This window comes from Manis pentadactyla, chromosome 16, assembly GCF_030020395.1.
Source record: "Manis pentadactyla isolate mManPen7 chromosome 16, mManPen7.hap1, whole genome shotgun sequence".
Taxonomy (NCBI): Eukaryota; Metazoa; Chordata; class Mammalia; order Pholidota; family Manidae; genus Manis; species Manis pentadactyla.
In genome coordinates this window covers 7,449,688-7,470,134 of record NC_080034.1, presented here as the reverse complement: position 1 = coordinate 7,470,134, position 20,447 = coordinate 7,449,688, and the positions used below count along the sequence as shown (strand labels likewise).

At 42.7% G+C, this 20,447-nt stretch overlaps 1 protein-coding gene across 3 annotated transcripts in view; it reads left to right on the top strand.

Moving 5' to 3' along the window:
- The window catches only part of KCNQ5 (potassium voltage-gated channel subfamily Q member 5), a 448,222-nt gene that overhangs the window by 353,442 nt on the left and 74,333 nt on the right, over window positions 1-20,447 (top strand). For all 3 annotated transcript variants that reach the window (XM_036916207.2, XM_036916204.2, XM_036916206.2), the window contains exons 4-6: window positions 6,990-7,165; window positions 7,438-7,563; window positions 16,433-16,543. In XM_036916207.2, the coding sequence (XP_036772102.2) occupies window positions 6,990-7,165; window positions 7,438-7,563; window positions 16,433-16,543 (413 nt within the window). The remainder of the gene's footprint in view (window positions 1-6,989; window positions 7,166-7,437; window positions 7,564-16,432; window positions 16,544-20,447) is intronic.

Below are 20,447 nucleotides of genomic sequence, written 5' to 3'. Positions count from 1 at the left end.
TCCCCCACCCCTCCAGCCCCTGGTAACCATAAATTCTTGTCTCGGTTTCTGCGAGTTTAACTTTTTTTAGATTCCACATATAAGTGATATTTGTCTTTCTCTGTCTGTCTTATTCCACTTAGCATTATGCCCTCCAAGTCCATCCATGTTGTTACAAACATTAGGATTTCCTCCTTTCTCATGGCTGAAATAGATACGTGTATCTCATATCTTTTTCATCTATTCATGTTAATAGACACTCAAGTTGTTTCCATATCTTGGCTATTGAGAATAATGCAGCAGTGAATATAGATTTGCAGATATCTCTTCAAGATCCTGTTTTAACTACCTTTGGATATATATCCAGAAGTGAGATTTCCGGATCATGTGGTAGTTTTATTTTAAATTTTTTGAGGATATCCATTCTGTTTTCCATGGTGACTGAATCATTTTACGTTCCCACCAACAATATTAAGTTTCCCTTTCCTCCACATCCTCACCAACACTTGTTATCTTGTCTTTTTGATAATAGCCATTCTGACAGGTGTGAGGTGATATCTTATTGTGGTTTTGACTTGCCTTATCTAATGATTAGTGATGCTGAGCACCTTTTCATTTACCTCTTGGCCATTTGTATGTTGCCATTGAAAAATGTCTTTTCAGTTCCTCTCCCCAATTTTTAATTGAATTTTTTTGTGTGTTGAGTTGTATGAGTTATTTATTATAATTTGATTATCAACTGCTTATTAGCTATGTGATTTGTAAATATTTTCTCCCATTCAGTAGGTTGCCTTTTCATTTTGTTGCTGGTTTCCTTTGATGTCCAGAAAAGCTTTTTAGTTTGATGTAGTCCCACTTGTTTATTTTTGCTTTTATTGTCTTTGATTTTGGTTTTAAATCCAAAAAATCATTGCCAAGACCAATGTCAAGGAGCTTTACCCTATGTTTTCTCCTGGGAGTTTTATGGTTTCAGGTGTTATACTTAAATCTTTCATCCTTTTTAATCTGATTTTTGTGAATGGTGTAAGACAGCAGTCCAGTTTTGTTCTTTTGCATGTGCATATCCAGTCTCCCAACACCATTTATTGAAGAGGCTATCTTTCCCCATCATATATTCTTGGCTCCTTTGTCATTTATTAATTTGTTATGGGTTTATTTATTGGCTCTCTTTTCCATTCCATTGACCTATTAGTCTTTTTTTAAGCCAATACCATACTGCTTTGATTACTAAAGCTTTGTAACAGAGTTTGAAATCAGGAAGCATAATGCATCCAGCTTTTTCTTTCTCAAATTGCTTCAGGTATTCAGGGTCTTTTGTGATTCCATACAAATTTTAGGATTGTTTGTTCTAGTTCTGTGAAGAGTACCATTGGAATTTTGGTGGAGATTGCATTGAATATGTATATATATATATATATATATATATATATATATATATATATATATATATATATTGCTCTGGGTAATATGGGCATTTTAACAATATTAATTCTTCCAATCCATGAGCATAGAATATCTTTCCATTTATTTGTGTTTTTTTCAATTTCTTTCATCAGTGTCTTATAGTTTTCACTGAACAAATCTTTCATCCCCTTGGTTAAATTTATTCCTAAGTGTTTTGTTCTTTTTGATGCTATTGTAAATAGGATTTCTTATAGATCATTGGTAATATATAGAAATGCAATTGATTTTTGTATATTGTATCTTGCAACTTTATTTAATTCATTTATTAGTTCCAACTGTTGTTTGGTAGAGTCTTTAGGGTTTTCTATATATAACTTCATGTTAACTTCAAATAGTCAGTTTTACTTCCTTTCCAGTTTGGATGTCTTTTATTTCTTTTTCTTGCCTAATTGCTTTGACTAGCATTTCCAACACAATATTGAATAAAAGTGATGAGAGCAAGCACCCTTATCTCATTCCTGATCTTAGAGGGAAAACTTTCAGTTTTTACCATTGAATATGATGTTAGCTATGGGCTTGGCCTTTATTATGTTGAGGTACCCCTCTATAGCCACTTTGGTGAGGGTTCTTATCATAAAAATATGTTGAATTTTGTCAAATGCTTTTTCTGCATCTGCTGAGATGATCATATGATTTTAATCCTTTAATTTTTAAAACAGTGTATCACATTGATTTGCAGGTATTGAACCAGCCTTGCATCCCTGGAATAAATGTCACTGGATCATATTGTATGATCCTTTTAATATACTGTTGAATTTAGTTTGGTAATTGTTGCTTTGGGAGGAAGGGGTTCCCCACTCCAGGCAAGTTCACTGTGAATTTGATGAGACCAATAATGACAACAGGACATTGTGGGTAAAAAGGGGCTCATACCGAGCTTTATTCTCACAGCAGTAGGTTGAGCACTAGACTCCCATCTACCTGTCTCAGTCTCTGGCCCCGGCTCTAATCTCTGCTCCCCAGGCACTGCCTCCACTTCTTCCTGCTCCCCAAAACCAGGCTCTGTGGCTTCTCTCTCTGCTTCCTAGCACAGGGCAGAACTGTGGGCAGGTCTCTCTAAGGACTGGAAGGTCCTGCGCCCAGTTATGTCCAAGCTCTTGTGTGTTTCCTACCTGCCTCTCCCCCTGGCCTATGCTTCCATGACTGACAGTTCACTCCAGGCAGAGCCCTATCGGCTGTAATCAGCCTATGCTGATGGGCATGCAAGAAGGCTCCTGTGAGTATACGACGGGTGATGTTAAAATCAGGTGAGAATCCTTGCCACAAAATTTCCACTTTCCCTCCACTTGTATTTTGTTGAAGATTTTTACATTTTTGTTCATCAGGGATATTGACCCATAATTTTCTTTTCCTTTGGTGTCCTTGTCTGTTTTCAGTATCAGGATAATGATAGCCTCATAAACTGAGTTTAAAAGTGTTCCCTCTTCCTTGTTATTGGAAGGGTTTAAGGATTGGTTAATTAATTCTTCTTTAAATGTTTGGTAGGATTCAGTAGTGAAGCCATCTGGTCCTGGACTTTTGTTTGTCGGGAGGCTTTTGGTTACTGATTCAATAACCTTACTAGTAATTGGTCTGCTCAGACGTTCTATTTCTTCATGATTCCATCTGTGTCATTAAGATCTGTTTCTGAAAGTTTATCTTGTTTTTTTTTTGTTTGGAACATATTTCTCTGTTTCTTCATTTTCCTTGACTCTCTGTGTTGGTTTCAGTGCATTAAAACAGCCACCTCTCCCAGTCTCGACAGACTGGTCTCATGTAGGAGAGGAACCTCATCAACCTAGCCTGTGCGTCTGGCTGTCTCTCAAACCTCTGTGACTGTCTGCCCACTGTCTTTGTTATTAGTGGCTCCCACTAGTTGAGTATGTGCCAAGACCCATGGGTGTCCCCAAAGGAAGGACCACAGTCAGCACCAAGATGTAGGCAGCAAGAAGCTGGACCCTGAGGCAGCACCTAGGAAAGTATATAGTTAGGCCTCTTCCAGCAAGAAGCTGGGAGGTGATTGTTTCTACCTGCTTGCTCCTGGGCCCAGTTGTATAGCTGCAAAGAGGATGGGCAGGAGAGTTTCAGAGCCCATTAAGAGCTTCTTTCTTTTCTATAGTGCTGTGGGATTCCTGAATGCAAGCCCCAGTGGCTATGAGAGTCTAGCTATCCAGGGGCTCTTCCTCAGGCAGCAGCCTCAAGAGCTGGGGCACCCGAGTGTGTACAAGCTCCTTGCAGGGAGATACTGGCAGCTTAGGGGGACTAATGGGAAAGGACAGGGAAGGTATCAATAAACTAGTCTCCAGGAAGGATTCAGTCAGAGCCCCTAGATGCATGCGAAAGTAGAAGCCTAACCTTCAGGCAGCAGCTTTTAAAGTATGCAAATAGGATCCTTTCAGGGAAAGCCTGGGAGATGGGCATTTCTGCCTGTTCCCTCTGTACTGAGCCCTGGGGTGACAGCCACAGTGCAGTGCTTACACTCATTAGTAACTTCCTGTTTGTTTGCTCTAGCCTGGTAGGTCTTGTGGATGTAAGCCCCCCTGGCATCCAGAGCTAGGTGTCTTGGAGGCCTGTCCCTCTGGTGGGAATCTAAAGTGGGAGCACTGGATGTGGAATCCAAATGTTTAGCCTCTCAGGAAGAAGCTGGGAGTTGGGGGTTCCCTCCCATTTTATGGCACTGTGCTAGGAGTGGGGTTTATGGTAAAAGGTGTCTCAGCCCTTCAAACCCATTTCAATGTAGGTATTTTCCTGTTCAGACAATGTGTAGGGGTCCCTCGGCTGGTTTCTGGGTTTCCTTCAGAAGGGATTACTCTGTGTGTAGTTGTTCATTCGGTGTGTCTGTGTGAGGAGGAGAGTTCAGGAGCCTCGTATGTCACCATCTTTAAAACTGCCCCTAACTTTATAAAATCTTAGTGAAATTTGCTTTTTATAAATTTCAGTGGATGATAGCTATGAATTACTATGCAATAGAATTCAGTGCTGAATATTGAAGTGATCCTTTAATGAACTTCAGAGAATTTTAGATTTTCCAATTTTAAGCCACTTGTGTGGTAAGAGAACAAAGCTCACACTACCTTTAAGCGTGTATTACTCTAAGTTCATGCTGTAAATATTGACTGAGTGCTTACAATGTTTTAGACACTGTTCTAGGTACTTGGGATACAAGAACCCAAACTTGTAGGACCTCCATTCTATAAAGCAATGGACTACAGACACAATAAATGCATAAATGTTTTTGAAAGTAAAGAGCGCACACAACTGGTAAAATAGTAGCCTGGGAAGTATTCTAGGTGGATGACTGTAACCTAATCAGAAACATTTTTGTGACTGCATTCACTGTTTGCCGTTGGGTTGTTCATCTGTGATTTCACTTTACTAAACCCTGACATTCTCGTCTGATCTGAATTACCGCGATGTCATTAAATCAAATCTCTGGTTACCTTTGCATATTTTGTGACTTCAAACATTTAGATTATGATTCACTGTGTGCATAATTTTCTAAGTTGTCTCAAACCAACAGTGTTCCTTTTACTTTTTCTAGGTTTTTCTCTAATGAACCAACTTCATAGCATACTCTTTATGCTGTAGTCTAACAGGTCAGATGGATGGCTGGTTTTTATTTAATTAATATAATATATGCTTTTTGTGCCTCACTTTTTCCATCTTAATATGAGGTCTATAGAATACCTAACCAACACAGCTGTTAGAAGGATTAAATAATGTAACATATGTAAAAAATCTAGAACTAAAGAAAGTGTCAGGAACACAGGAAGTGTTAAGTGCTGTGTTTTTTGCACCTATACTAATCATTTAATTATTTCTATTTCTAATATTTTAACATAGTAAATGGGGTGTTGTACTTTCCTTTCTTTTGTACACTTGGTAGGGAGCAGGGTTACAATGAGAAATAAAAACGGATATGTATCCAACATTGCCATAGGAGATGTCTCTGTCTACAAAGCACTTGTTTCAGGAGTAAATTCTTCCGATTGATGAAAACCAAAGGATGTTTCTACACTTAACTCTCTTTTAAAGTTTTTTTCTGATTTCAAAAGACATTTTCATTGTTATAAATATCTGTAATGAAATTATAAACATTCATTAATAATCTGTGTATAGTCTCACATGTTTTTCCTAGTCATATAATACTCATTTTATTAAAATAAGATCACATCATACATACTCCTCTGTAACTGACCTTTTATTCACCTAAAATATGACTTTGGTGTCCGGGTCAACACATTTAATCCTTCTCATTTCCAACAGGTGCAGAGAGAGGTAACTCAAGGATGCATTTGTGGCTCTCTATCTATGTCCCTATCCACAAAGTCACAGCGTTCAGATCCGACTGGGAAAAAGCCCTTTGGCTGACCCTTGTCCTGCCAACCACTGATCCTCACTCTCTCCCAGTACTAACCTGAAAGAAGCACCAGGAGATTGACTCACAACATCTGCTCCGTGCACAGCAGACCGGAACTTCCTCAGTGCAGAGTGATGAGGCTGACAAAGAATACACATTCATGTGCAGCTAGTCCTGAGGGTCACACAAACATTATACATGCAACACCCTTGAAGTGGAATTTCATTATCTGTGGAGTATGGCTGCCCAGCCATGTACAGTCCACTTTGTATAGGAAAGAAATTTTATTTGAAGATGTTAAGATCAAGCTAACTTGTTTTAAAATTGCCATAGGAGGCCATTGATCCCACTTCACTTTTCCCACCTCAAAGCCTTCTTCCCATCCCTCATATATTTACCCTGGGAGCAATTAAGTCCTCTTTTATCTTTCTATGCTTTTATTAGTTGCTCTTTGTCTTTTTAGCTTATAAAAAGGCAGAATTTTTTAAGTCAAATGTCAATGTCAAACATTAAATCTCCATTCTCCTGCAATGCACACTGTGTATAACTATATACTCTGTTGCAACAATTGAAATATTATCTCATTTGTGTGCCAAACATACACATAACTGACTGACCAGGTGTAAAGAGGACAATATGTACATATTCAGCTTAGTTGAGGCCTTTGTTAAACAGCATGTGAAGTTGCAGACTCCACAACAATAGCGAATTTTTTGCAGAAAGGAGCTACAAACTGGTTTGGCAAGAAAACAAGAGACATGATTATACCCAGCAGCACTTTCCTAGCTGGGCAGGCTATGATGAGGCCTGTGTGGCATCCACCAGAAAGCCACAGTGTTAGGGCTGAGGCAGGAGCTCCCTTCTGCCAGAGGGATGCTGATGGAACCAGAGGTGTGGAAGGCTGCCCAGAGCCCTACCCCTCCCGGGAACACTGAACTTTCTGAAGGCCATTGTCCAATTCAATGAAGGCTAAATAGCAAATGGTTTCAAAATGGCCCAGGTGTTGTACAGAATGGCCGAGGGGCCAGGACTTAGGCAGAAGGTAAAGCCTGCTCTCTGCCCTTTTATTCTTCAATTATTCCCAAGCATCACAAGTCCAAGCTGGGGTTCAACATCTGTTTGTTTGGGAACCTTTCTGAAACACTGTTTGAAGAAACAAAAATTCCTAGTCATGCTACTTATGGCTGTTTCAACCTGTTTCTTTCAGATACCATTGTTCTTATCGCTTCAATAGCAGTTGTTTCTGCAAAAACTCAGGGTAACATTTTTGCCACATCGGCACTCAGAAGTCTCCGTTTCCTACAGATCCTCCGTATGGTGCGCATGGACCGCAGGGGAGGCACCTGGAAATTACTAGGTTCCGTAGTTTATGCTCACAGCAAGGTAAAATTTTCTTTCTGAAATATACAAGATTTTTTTTAACATTTTCATTGATTGTTGTGATCTTTGATAAACCTATCAAGCAAAGTTAGTCATCCCAAAATTTGGCTGAAGCAATTTGGGGACAAAATATATAGTGGATTATTTAAAAGTTAAAAGTTATCATAAACATCCAAGAAATGTAGTTAAATGAATAAAAATATGCATAGATTTTTGTTTTCCTTTATCAAGGATTTTTTCACCTCTAACAATCTTTCATTCATTTTTATATCTAGGAATTAATCACAGCTTGGTACATAGGATTTTTGGTTCTTATTTTTTCATCTTTCCTTGTCTATCTGGTGGAAAAGGATGCCAATAAAGAGTTTTCTACATACGCAGATGCTCTCTGGTGGGGCACGGTAAGTATAAAAATGTTTTTATTTACTGAATGTTGTGAAATGTTCCCTGTGAATACAGTGTAATGGTCCCTTTAGATCATTTATGAATGGTCTCAATAAAAATATTAACTTTCAAGGGGGAGTTATGTGAAAGTACACCCACTAAAATTGTCCAAAGAGTTAATCCATCTCTTTGTTTCAACAAAGGTAAGTTCTCTTATAAATCACCAGTAGTATTTCTTGAGTGTAGATTGTTGCCAAAATAAAAATATATTATTTTTTTAAACTTATTAAAATGTTGATAGGCCTGTTTGTTTGTTTTAACTTTGTGGAACACAGATTTAATTACCAAATGTAGCACTGGTTTGCCACTCATCAAAAAGTTTATGAGGTTTTTAAAAAGGAATAGTAACTGATCGAAAGTTACAAGGGTAAATTATGACACAAAAAGTGAAAAAGAAACACTAGCAACCACTTATGAGATCAGAGATTATAGACACCTAATTTCAAAACTTTACATTCAAAACATACTTTTCCTTTCTATTGTTGTTAAAGGATAGTTTTCCAAACAAACATAAGTAAAGTTATGACTCATACTGATAGAAAAGAAACACATACTAAGTATTTTAACTTTTTTTCCAAGTCATTATTAATGAGGGAACCAATAAGACGTTACAACCAGTTCAAAGGACCTAATGAAAGAACACAAACAGATAAAGATCAGGGCTATTGAAATGAATATGCAAGTAGAGGTAAAACTGGCTTCTTCTACAGTAGGAGATGGAACCCAACTAAGCCTCCACTAGATGGAATTTATTTACACATCTATAGACAAGAATTATTTTGCATTGCTACCAGTCATCTACAACTTACAGAGTTGTAAAACAGCTCAAAGGCCATGAAAGGTGCAGAGCCCTATAAAATCAGAATTCAGTAACCTGAAAGGGTGTACTCTGAACAAGGCATAGTTTTCCATTAAAGCAAAAATTATCTCTACATTGTAAAAAGTTTATAGAATAGTCCTTGAAACATGTGCTGTACGAAGAATATCACGGGCTAGGGGAGTGCTTTATGTAATATGTAAACTACATTTCTTTTTTATTTGATTCCTTGAGACATTCCAAAAGGGTGCTCTGTGAAAATATACAACATTTTTAATTGTCTAAACAGTTTCCCCATCTCTTTGGTCCAACAAAGTTATCTCATAAATCAGCAGCAATATTTCTTGAGTGCTAGATTGTTGCCAAAATAAGAATAAATAATTTTCTTAAACTGATGAAAGCATTGATGAGTTGTTTGTTTTGTGGAGCACAGATTTAAGTTACCAAGTGTTCTGTTGTTCCACTGTTCATCAGAAGCTCATCACCGAGTAGAACTCTTGTCAAGGACAAAGAATCAGGGCTTGTATTAAGCAGCACTTGGTAAGTTTGTTCATTACACAGCAGCAATAAAATGAGTAAGAATCCGAAATATATGCACCTGAAGATTAGGATTTTTTTCTTAAATTATCAGAGTAAATGTCTACAAGAGTATACCATTGATAACAAAGCATTCAGTTGGCTATTATTTGGTTTCAACTCCTTCTCCCGCCCCCACAAATAATAATGGACATGAAAAGGGAGGAAGTGGAGAACCTGAGAGAGAGCAGTGATCTGACGTTCTTAAAATACTTCTTATCTGTGGAGAGCAAATGAAAATCTGTGACTCATGGTGGTATAAGCCGTGCAAACTGAGAAAGCAGGAGATTTCTGTAGCAGCAAGGGGGAAACAATTCATCATCCCAAGCTTCAATGCAGCGATCTGAACTGAAGTTCAGTTTTTTCTCTTTCTGGTGATCCTAACCCTCTTTGAGACAGTCGTGTGCACCTTCTCGTACCAAGATGCAGGGGTTGCTGAGTTCAGCCTGGCAGTTCTGAATCCTCCTTTCTACCCATCCCTTTTTCTCCTCATTCCTAATAAGAATTGCTGTATCGTGTGTTAAACAGTGTGTGGGAAACTCTTAATATACCTCTCACTTAGTCATCAGCTTGTTTCTTTTGCAAGAATAACCCACGTGGCAGGTTTTCAAAGGTCATATCTGTGACTTTCAGGGGAAAGCGATGTATTTTCATTGATTTCCATTTCAGTAGTGCTGTTTTGACTCAAGTTTGACCTGTACTTAACAGGTTATTTGAATAACCTAATTATATCTATTTTTTTTTAATTGGTCTCAAATACAATAAAAATAGCCTATGTTGAGCTTCTAGGAAAAGGCCTTATGGGTCCACAGTGGGTTGGTGATATTATCTGACTCATTAATTAAATTGTCTGAAACCTGAAAAGACACAAAAAAACAAAGAGGGCTTCTTATTTCTAGTCTTTACAAGAAGAGCATATACCAGATCTCCAGTGAGGTTAGAACACTATACCTTTTATTATATGTTAATCAAGACCTTCATGGAATATTCAGCTGGATACTTTATAGGTAAACATGTCCATGTTTTACATAATGGACACCTTGCTAACTATGAAAGTATCCAGAATAAATAGGGAAATAAAAGCACCTGACATTCGTATGTTTTGAAGTGCTAGGCTTTGATGGAAAAAGGAAATCCCCTTTATTAAGAAGTCCAAAGTATTGATATTAAGAATCAAATTACAATTTGTGGTCTATGGATACTGTATCCTCGTGAATTCTAAATACTAACTATTAACTCCTTCCATTAAGAAGATCCTGAGGGCTGTCCCTAAAACCAGCTTTTGGAAGGATTTGTGGTGTAATCAACATGCCTAAAGTTAATAACAGTTCAAGCTAAAAGCAATTCAATACTAGTGAATAGCAATACTGAGCTCACTGAGTGAGGGGATAACTGACGTAAAGGGCCTGGCCCTCACACCAGAGCACGTGCCCCATCAAAGGCACAGCTGCGTTGGTGTGACGTCCCTGTTGTGGGTAATGGATGGAAGCACCTTCGTAACAAAAGGAACAAAGACCGACACCCTCCATGGCAGACCCACAGCTTGAGCACAGAGGGGGCTTGGGAACTGGGGGCTCCGGTGACAAGATGCTCTGCCTTCTGAAGTGGCAGCTAAAGAAGGGCTGATGACAGGCGAAATGGGGCCAGCGGAGGGGAGGTAACTCTTAGCCAACACATTGGTGGCTCAGGAAAAGCGGGCCGTCTGATTGCTGATAGAGATCCATTTAATGTTACTTCCTGTGCTTATTTTCCTCCCTATTAGTTGCTTTAGATTCATCCTAAAATAATTGAAGAACATGTTTTCCTGGAGTTATTTTCTAATATCTCCTCCTTCCTTGTAATAGTTTTTCTCCTTTTGATTTGCTTTAGATTTATTCTAAAATAACTTAAGATCAAGTCTTCCCAAAGTAACTTTTCCTGGTAACGACCTGCTCTTGAAGGCCAGCTGTCCTCTTTGTATTTACTACTATCCCTGTGCTGAAGATAGTGTGTGGCTTTTTTTTCTAAGATGCATACAGCAGCAGATAGTACAAATCTACTTTGAGTAAGCATCTGAATACAACCTCTGAGACCATGCGCTTGGGATGATTACTGCAGGCATGTAGAAGGATTTTATACCAGCCAGTGAGTGCTGGAATTCATGCTGAAAATCCTATAGCCTTTGTCAAAGCAGACAATATGAAGGTTCAATGTACCATGTAGAGCACTGTGCATGCAACAGGTTGTACAGCCCAAATATGTGCCATTAGAGTCATCCCTACAAAATCGAAGAACAAGAAATGGCATAAATGTGTCAGAAGAACAAAAATACCCTTGTCCTTGATAATACCACTTAAAATTTCGAGAATCAGCCTCGTTACATTGGGTTCACCGGTACAAAATGTTTTCTGCAACTTCTTACAAGCTGTTGTCTTCTGACTCAGTGCTGGTATATTAAATAAAAGTTAACAGCTCTTTCTTACTATCGATGCATTACCTGAGGATATCAAAGCTTTACTTGGCCATGAGATCATCAACACACCAGTTCCTAACAATTAAGGACATTATCAAGGACCAAGCAAAAGTCCCGTGCCTTGCTTAATGGCATGCACTAATGAAGTGAATTGGTCATAAGCCCCTGCGAGGAAGCTTTCTGAAGACGTCTGTTCCTTTAATCATGTCATCTCATACGCTGCCCCAGACACTCTGGCTCAGTATTATCCCATAAGCGCTGAGCGCAGGGCATCTGGAAAAGAACCAAAGAATTAGAGTCAGGAGACTTCTACTCCAGCCCCATCATTATGACTGAATAGAGCTGTGATATTCAGCAATCATTTAATGTCTCTATAAAATTAAGAAAATAATGTTACCCAAACACTAAGTTGCTGTGTATACTAAATGAGATCAGGACATGTAGGTGTATCCCATCAAGCACTAGACAAATGTTAGTCACTGCTGTTATTCCGTATTTGACCGATGAGCCTGGAAGGACAATAGGGCATGCTAACGCCCTGACTACCTGCCACAGCAGAACCCAAATTATGTGATGCCACCCCCATGGGAGCCTCTGAGGTCTGCAGACTGAACACCTGTCTCATCTACTCATGCAAGATGACCAAATTTCAGAATTAACTCTACAGGTTCTATAACTACTGATTACCTGAAACTAGGTGCTCAGAAAGTAGCCCAGACAGAAGAAAAGAGAAAAATAGAGCAATATTATTCATGAGGAAGAATTCTGGGTTGCTAAACATAGTAAGGTGCCCCCAGTCAACCTTAGATTTTGCTACCACAATTATGCCTTTACACCAACATTTGCAACCCTCAGGTTTGCAGAAAATATCTCTCCACACCTGCGTGACTACAGCTGAGCGTATGAAATATGTGGGCAAAAATGTATCTGAGCTGCTCCCATTTGCCAAATCACCTTCAAGTAAATGTGCCAACTGGACAGCCGGCACACGCTTCCGGCACCCACGAGGCTGCCTGGGGAACAGCGACAGGTCATGGCCTGTCCCGCTCAGGTCCTGATGGGCCTTGCCAGGCCACACCTGCGAAGACATCTCCCAGCTTTCACCGCAGGTCAGAAAGTGTGCTTAGAAATGGCCTCTTCTCACTTAACGAAGTATCACTCTGCTAAAAGTGCACCGGAAGAGATTTGGGAAAATTTTTAATTTATCTTTTAATTTTTAAAAGTAAATTCAAACCTTTCAGGACCTCTCCAGTGATATTGTAAACACCATAGTCAAAAGTTAATAAGTAGAAATCAACAATACATAAATAAATACATGCATAAATAAATGTAAAAAGTTCATCTGTCCTGCCTACGTGGACCAGCGCAGCACTCATAAGCGAAGGTAGGCCAGACGTGGGGTCATGCCCAGTCTGGTGGATCTCTGCCCAGCCTGACTGCCTCAGGTTTGCGCGGAACAAACCGCCGCTCCAGGAGCAGCCCCGGAAGCCGGTGTCTTTGGGGTCCTTACCTTTCTCTAGCTTGAGATCTCGACGAAGCTAGTCGTTACTGGGTTCAGCCACTGAAGAGTTACAAGATTTCTGGAAGACAGGAAAGGCTTCGGCTGAGCGCCAGTGTGGGAGAATGAGCACCAAAAAGAGCTTCTGCCCCCGGGGGGCCTGCGAAGGACCAGCTGATGCACATTTGCAGGATTTTACGGGCGCTCGGAAAAGAGAAGAAACGCTGTGGTTGTCGGGTTCCCAAGGCCACACGGGCTCTTCGAGGACGGCTTGACCTGAAGGTGCGGAGAATCGGGGAACACCTGAGCGGGCTCCTCCGACGAGGGCTTACGAAGCAGCTGGTCACCGCCTGGGAACGCGGGCAGCCAGATCAAGCAGGGCGGTCAGTGTGAATCCGTGGAGAAAGCGCCCACCTTTTCACTCAAGTGCACCTTAGAAATGCACAGTTTCCTCTCTGGTGCTCCCTCTCTGTTCCCGAAGGGAAGCCCAGATGTCCCGTTTTGCAGCCACAGAGAAACGACGCTCTCTGCAGGCATAAACAATGGAGGCGGCCACGAGCCTGCTGCCCAGCAGGGAGGGCGACAAACCTGGGAACAGAGGCCCCTCGCTTTCAACCAGGCGACACCCAGAGCGACTCTGAAATCGGAGTGGGGAGGTGGTGCGGCCGGGCCCTGCCGCTGGTCGCCCCAGTCCCCGGGCCACAGCTGCCCACCCAGAAGCCTGAGGCCGAGCGCAGGGAGAAGGCCGGCCTGCCAGGGGCTCGGGGCCGCTCTCAGAGGTCGTGGCCTCTGTGCGACAGACCACAGACATGAGAGGAGGGGACGCCTGGGTCCCGCGCCAGAGCGGGCATTCTTCTCTGCCCAGACCAAAACCCGGCGCCCGGCCGCCTTGCCCTAAAGCCCACCCTCAGCGGCAGGGCAGGGGGGTGGCTGCAGGGTGTTACCGGAATGTCACGCTCATCGGGAAGGGCAGTGCTACTGCTGTGACCAAACCATGAAATTTGTCCTTCCTTTCATTATTGTTAATAAACTGCCGTAAACAGATTAGGTTATTTTGCAGAAAGAGTACAGATTAAAGTCTTTCCCACATATTGAAGGTTAGGAACATGTAATAAAATGGAGCCGGAATGTTTTTCCTGCCATCTCTGGGAGCTCCTTGGAGAGCCCGCTGCAACGCTGCTGGTGATGGGCAGTCAGTCTACCAAGGGTTTCCCTCCCCCGGTCCCCAGGGGGCCTCTCCCTGCGGGCCCCCTGCTGCTGGCCCTCGGCCCCCCAGCACCTCACAGCCCCAAGCCTCTCCTGCTCTTTCACGCGTGAGGCTGACCCTTCCAGCCTCGCCAGCCCTGCTTCCTGGCCTCTGCCCCCCACTCGGCGCTCACTCCCCGCAAACAGGCACAAATGCAGCCTCCAACGCCTCCCCTCAAGTCAGCGACTTCTGGGAGTTCTTGCTCTATTTTTCTCACTCCATTTGTTGCCAATGTTCTTGAAAGGATTTCTTGTTTATTTACTGAATATCTATTGAGTTTCTCCTGCTTTGTGCAAGCATCGTGCTGGAGGTGAGAGAGTAAAGGCATCGTTCACCCTTCTTGTAGAGGAAACAGAGACCCATCCCCGAAGAACAGCATGGAAAAGTACTGCTTGTCCTAAGTGCACTTAAGAAACAAGTTGCTGAGCTGAAGTTGACCAGAGGCCCTGTTGCAGACAGGGTGGGTAGGGAGGGCTGTCTGCCAACTGGGCACTCAGATGAGACCCGAAGACGGAGGAGGAGCCCTGGGCAGGGGGAGATGGGCGATTCTGGCCAAGGACACTGGGTGTGCAGTGGCCTCGCGCAGCAAGAGGCAGCAAGAGCCTAGCCTGTCTGAGGAGCTGCAAGGACGCTGGTTAAAGCGCAGGGCGAGGGCAGGGTGACCTTGGAGGGAGGAGAGGCCTGGACCATGTAAGCCATGGGTTAGGAGCTTAGAATTTATAGGCAGACTTCATCTTACTGTGCTTTGCAGATACTATGTTTTCCACAAATTGAAGGTTTGTGGCCACCGTGCATCGGGCAAGTCGTTGGCAAGTTCCCCAGTGTTTGCTCCCCTCGTGTCTGTGCCACGTGTTTGTGATCCTCACAATATTCCAAATGTCCTCATTATTACCAGATTTGCTGTGCAGACCTGTGAGCAGTGGCTGCCTCTTGCTGAAGGCTCAGGAGATGGTTAGCATTGTTTAGCAATAAAGTCTGCTGCTCAGCGTTTCTAGATCAGTCATATTGACATTTTTTAAATGCTTATTTTCAAAAGCAAACTCTTCATCTTTGCTCCAAAGCCTTCTCTTTCTCATTAACGTCTTTTTATTTATGGGGCAACCATCTTCCCCTTGCAATGTCCAAGTCCTTGTGACTTAGTCTTCCCCTTCATCCCAGACTATTAATGAAGGCGTTATTGAGCTTCCTAACGCACCTCTTTGCTGTCCGCTCCGTACGGTCCCCTTGCTGCTGTTCCGATTCCATTGCCCTGTCACTCTGCCAGTCACATAGAACCACGTGAGTCCTGGAGAGGGGCTGGGGCTTTGTTCTAAGGGGACAGGGGGACATCCTGGAGCAGCCTGACCATAGGAGAGCCGTGAGCCAATTGCATTTTTCAAAGGCACCCCGACCTAGCTATGAGTGTCCCATCAACTTCCTCTTTCAGTGACCCACCAATTCTCCTCAGACCCATCGTGCTCCAGCCCGCCAGAGCCTCCTGTACTTCCAGAACCCGTCCTATCTGTTCTCATTGCTGCAAAACTCGTCCTGCACCCCCTCCCTAGGTCACCCTCTTTATCACTTCTGCCTCTCAAAGTATTACCCCCCCCTCAAAACCTAGTGCTGGTGATGTCTCCCTGATACAGCCTCCTCAGCCACCCAAGCTGATAGTGGCCCATCTGTTCTTTGAATTCCCATAGCAGATTATTGTGCAACCATCATAATGCCTGTCTTGCTCTATTTTGTGTTTTAATGATTTACGTGGGACATGTCTCTTTCCTTATGCCATAAATATCTTAGCCCAAGAATTATGTACCTATCATTTTTTATTCCACTACAAATCATAACACGTACCTTGCACACACCAGATCTTCAGGAAATGCCTGCCAAGCTAAGAAATGGACAGCCTTAATTAACAAAAATTATTGTTTTGTGTACTAAGCCAGTTCGAAATCCATGGTGCTGTCGTTTCTGTACCACTGATGGCTATCCACTTACTTAAATAACCTTTCTTTGAATACACTTAGAATAGATGGAAAACTGTGTTATAAGGGAGGAACAAGTATGTAGGTTACCCCCTTCCTTAAACAAAAAGAAGCTCTGTTCTGCGTCATGGAAAATTAAAGCACGGCAATAAAATGTGCCGTCGAGGCTTGTTGAATAATGATTTAATGGGAACGTTGCCCTGTCTCCTGTTGATAGGTCCTAACTTTCCTCTCAAGTACTTAAGCTGCACATTCTATTTATTTTCTTTTTAGATTACATTGACCACGATTGGCTATGGAGACAAAACGCCCCTGACCTGGCTGGGAAGGCTGCTTTCTGCAGGCTTCGCGCTGCTGGGCATTTCTTTCTTTGCACTTCCTGCCGTGAGTATCTTCGCAAGGGAAAGCAATTTAAATTTGATCTCAGAGCTTTATTAGTGTGAATTTCCACAAATTGGTATGCCTGGCAAGATATCTACATCACTTACAAATACAATTTTTCTGACAGTGTTGACTTTTCTCCGTATATCTAGTCGGAAATGTTATAAAATATGGTCTTCCTTTGGCGATGCTTAACCTGAGAGCTTTATACCAGCTAGGTCTTTATGACAAATGATAATTCCGATGGCATCAACTCTCAGTCAACATGCTGCTAGTCCATTTAACATTGGTGTAAAGATTGAAAGATATCTTGCTTTTGGATGGATCGCTCCAGTTTGGCTTACAGTGTGCACTGCTGAAGAGATGGGCGTGCCTGAGTGGAATATTGGCCTCTTCAGAGCCATTTGAGTGAAAAGCGTATGACCTTCAAGGGTTTTGAATGTGCCAGATGATTTATTCTTCCTGTCATCATCATTGATTTTTCTTAATGAGCAGTTTCTCCATCTTATCCGAATGGAGAGCACATTTAATCTTCTCCAAGCTTCTGATTATTCTCTCCTTAATGGATAAAGCTTGCTTTCTGATCATTTTATCCCATTTCTTTAAAGGCAGTTGGTTAAAATATCACAGTTCACCTCCATCTCCAAACTCTCACCTGTGTTCACTGCCTCTCAGGGGTGGGAGAGAGCCACCACATGGGTGTGTCAAAGCAGGGGCAGTAGCCTCAGCCTGACACCTCACACAGGGTAACTCCGTGACAGCCTCCCGGAGCAGAGGGCCCTGAGTGCCCCTCCAAAGGAAGCCATGGGACAGGGTTTTAGCCGCACAGCCTTTAGCTTGCAGGGATACCCCACTGCCTGTGAATGAGCCCAGTGGTCACCCTTGTCCTTCCAGTGCCCAGCTCTGGATCAGCCAGCTGGTCTCTCCCAGGCCACACAAGACCACAGGGACTGCAAAGACCGTGTGTAAGCTAGAGCGTTAGACCGCAGTGTGAATTTAAAACCGTGCTCCGTGTTTCTGACACGGGCTGCCTACGTGACTGTTTGCCAGGGCGGCTGTAACAAGGCATTACAGACCGGGCGGCCTAAACAACAGAAATGTATTGTCCCACAGCTCTGGGGGCCAGAGGTACAAAATCAAGGAGCTGTGGGGCTGGTCCCCTCCAAGGGCCATGAGGGAAGGCTCTGCTCCCGGCCCGGCTCCTGGGCTCACGGTGGCCCCCTTCTCCCTGGTCACCATGCCGTCTTTCCTCTGTTCACAGCATCTTGTCAGGAGTCTTACGGGATTAGGGTCCCCTCGGTGACCTCACTGTACCTTGCTTACCCCTGTAAAGACCTTGTCCCCAAATAAGGGCACAATCTGAGGTACTGGGGATTAGTACTGCAACACAGGCATTTTGGAGGGACATAATCATTCCGTAACAGTGACCCGGATGCATTCCTTGTCGGTGTGATGGAGGACGCACTGTTGCATCCAGAGTAATGTTGTGAACACAGTGTGGCTGTGTGAGTCGAGGGCTGGCCCTGAGGAAGGCTCACTCCTGTCGTGGGCGGACCCAGGCATGAGCTGCCTGCTGAGGGCGACGAAACCGAGAGAGTTCGAGCTGCACCTCACACATCCAGAATCCATTCACCTGGCCAGCTCCACAGTCCTGGCCAGAGACACACTTGGGGACCAGATTCTGTAGAGGAAAATACCTTTAGATATAACAAAATGCAGTCTTGGGCTTTTTCCCAAAACAATGGCACAAAACACTGACTGCTTCTGTGTTTATAGTGCTTATCCTGAGGCCACATATATATATATCAACCTCTGTGCTCCAGTATAAACCTACCAACAGCAAAGTGGACAACCCCTGGGCTGTTGACACTGACAGCAGAGTATGTGCCCGTCTGTCCTTCCAAGACAGCTTCTCGAGACCTAGTCCATGACCTGCTCTTAATTTGGAGGAAATTCTGATGAGCTGAGCTACACCGTTTCACTGGTCTCTGAAGATTTTAAACAGCAAATAGAGATTATAAACAGGCTGATGGACAAACACCATGACAGGAAGACACAGTGGAGGACAAACAAGGGGGAACAAAGTCTGTAAGAAGCACGCGGGAGTAAGTGTTTGAAATCTGTGAAGACCTGAGACCAGGTAGTGTTAGGGTCACTGCATCTCTGTGCGGCCAGCACGGTCTCCATGATGAACCTCTAGGCCTTCAAGGGGAGGTTAAATCGTGCCACTCTGTTAGTCAGAATCAAGGTCTGAGACTAAGTAGTCGTCCTTGGAAATGTTTCCTAATAAAGTGATTACAACTTTTATATACAAATTAAACTAATGTGCCAAAAACTGAAGAATTTGCTTGCACAGAATAGAACATATCCTAGCAATGTCCAGATAAGTAGACTTCACCACAGATCTTTTTACTACAGCCTCATGTTGGGTACTGAGTTCTTACTGAATGAAAGACTGAATGGTCCATAGATACCTTAAAACAAGGAAACAAAAAAACAAGGTGGCTGGAAACGCCATTATGTCATGTGTGCCTGTCGGCTGACAGCGTTCTCTGATTGAGATTTAGGAGGGAGGGTGCCTTGACATTTTGCTAAGAAAGGCAGAGGTGGATTGCGGACCATAGTTTGGGGTTCCTCCTTCCCAGGAAGCCCAAGGACCAAGAAGGAGAGCAGCTTTGCCCATCTTCCCTCCAAGCAGAGGGGCTGTCCTGCAAATGACAGAGTCACGCAGGCCACGCGCCCCGGCCCCCGCAGTCACTGCCTGGGGCCTGGGGCCCTGGGGCTCTGAGCCTGCAGAGTCCATGGGCTCCTCAGCCTCCCCCCGTGGCCCCTTCTCCTCCTTAGGACGCTGCCTCCCCTCCTGCTGAGAATGTCTTCAGACAAGCAGGGCTGCCATGCGCGGGGTGCAAATCAGGCCCCTTTCATCAGGAAGATAGCGAGGAAAGGATATTTAAAATGTTGACCAAGCAGGTTTTCTCTCTACTTGGTGCGTACGTAGCACTTCTCAGCACAGCCCTGCAACTAAAAACCTGAAAGCGTACATCATGTGATCTCACAAATGAATTAGCACAAAACTCAATTCCTAAGAATTTTTTGGTGTTGATAGTTGAAGGGATGGCAGATGAGATAATGGAGATATACATAAAACATGTAAATGATATATATAACATACATACATATATAATATGTGATATTGAGAGATACATATGTTATCATAGTAGACTTTATTTCAACAGACTTCTATTTAGGTTCCATGAGTTGTACACTGAAAGAAGTGGAAGAAAATTGGAATGGAGCCAAACGGAGACGATAAGCAGACCTGGTTTAATAATTGTTATAATGTACAGTCTGGTGCAAGATATATGTAGTAAACATTCGCCATCTACTACTACATGCTTCTAAACAATGCCAGTATGATTTTCAGCACACTTTAGTTTATTTGTGGATGCTAAGTCTGTGCTATGTAGGGCCTGCTTCATTTTCCAAAAGGGATTTAACTCTGGACCTCATACTCATGTAATAAATGCTTTAAAATGATAGCTGTTCATTGTTGTTAATTCACTGTCTACAAATCTGAATTATGCTCCATATGAGTGGGTTATACATAATATGCCTATAATGTATGTACACATATTACACAGTAAAAGTATAGGCTATAAATTCTGTTTCAAATTCTCTTACATGTTTATGCTTCATGAAAAGGGACATTGAAAGGAATATAAATAAAACTTTCCTAAATGATCTTAGATGGCAGGAAAAAATTTAGGAGTTACAAATGCCTGGATTTGATGTGGGTTTGGAAATGTAGCGCCATTTTTATAATCTCTACATGGAGGGAAATGCTGCTTAGCTCTGCAAACAAATCAGACAGAACAGGGTTCATGAAATTTAGTTTATGCACTCAACC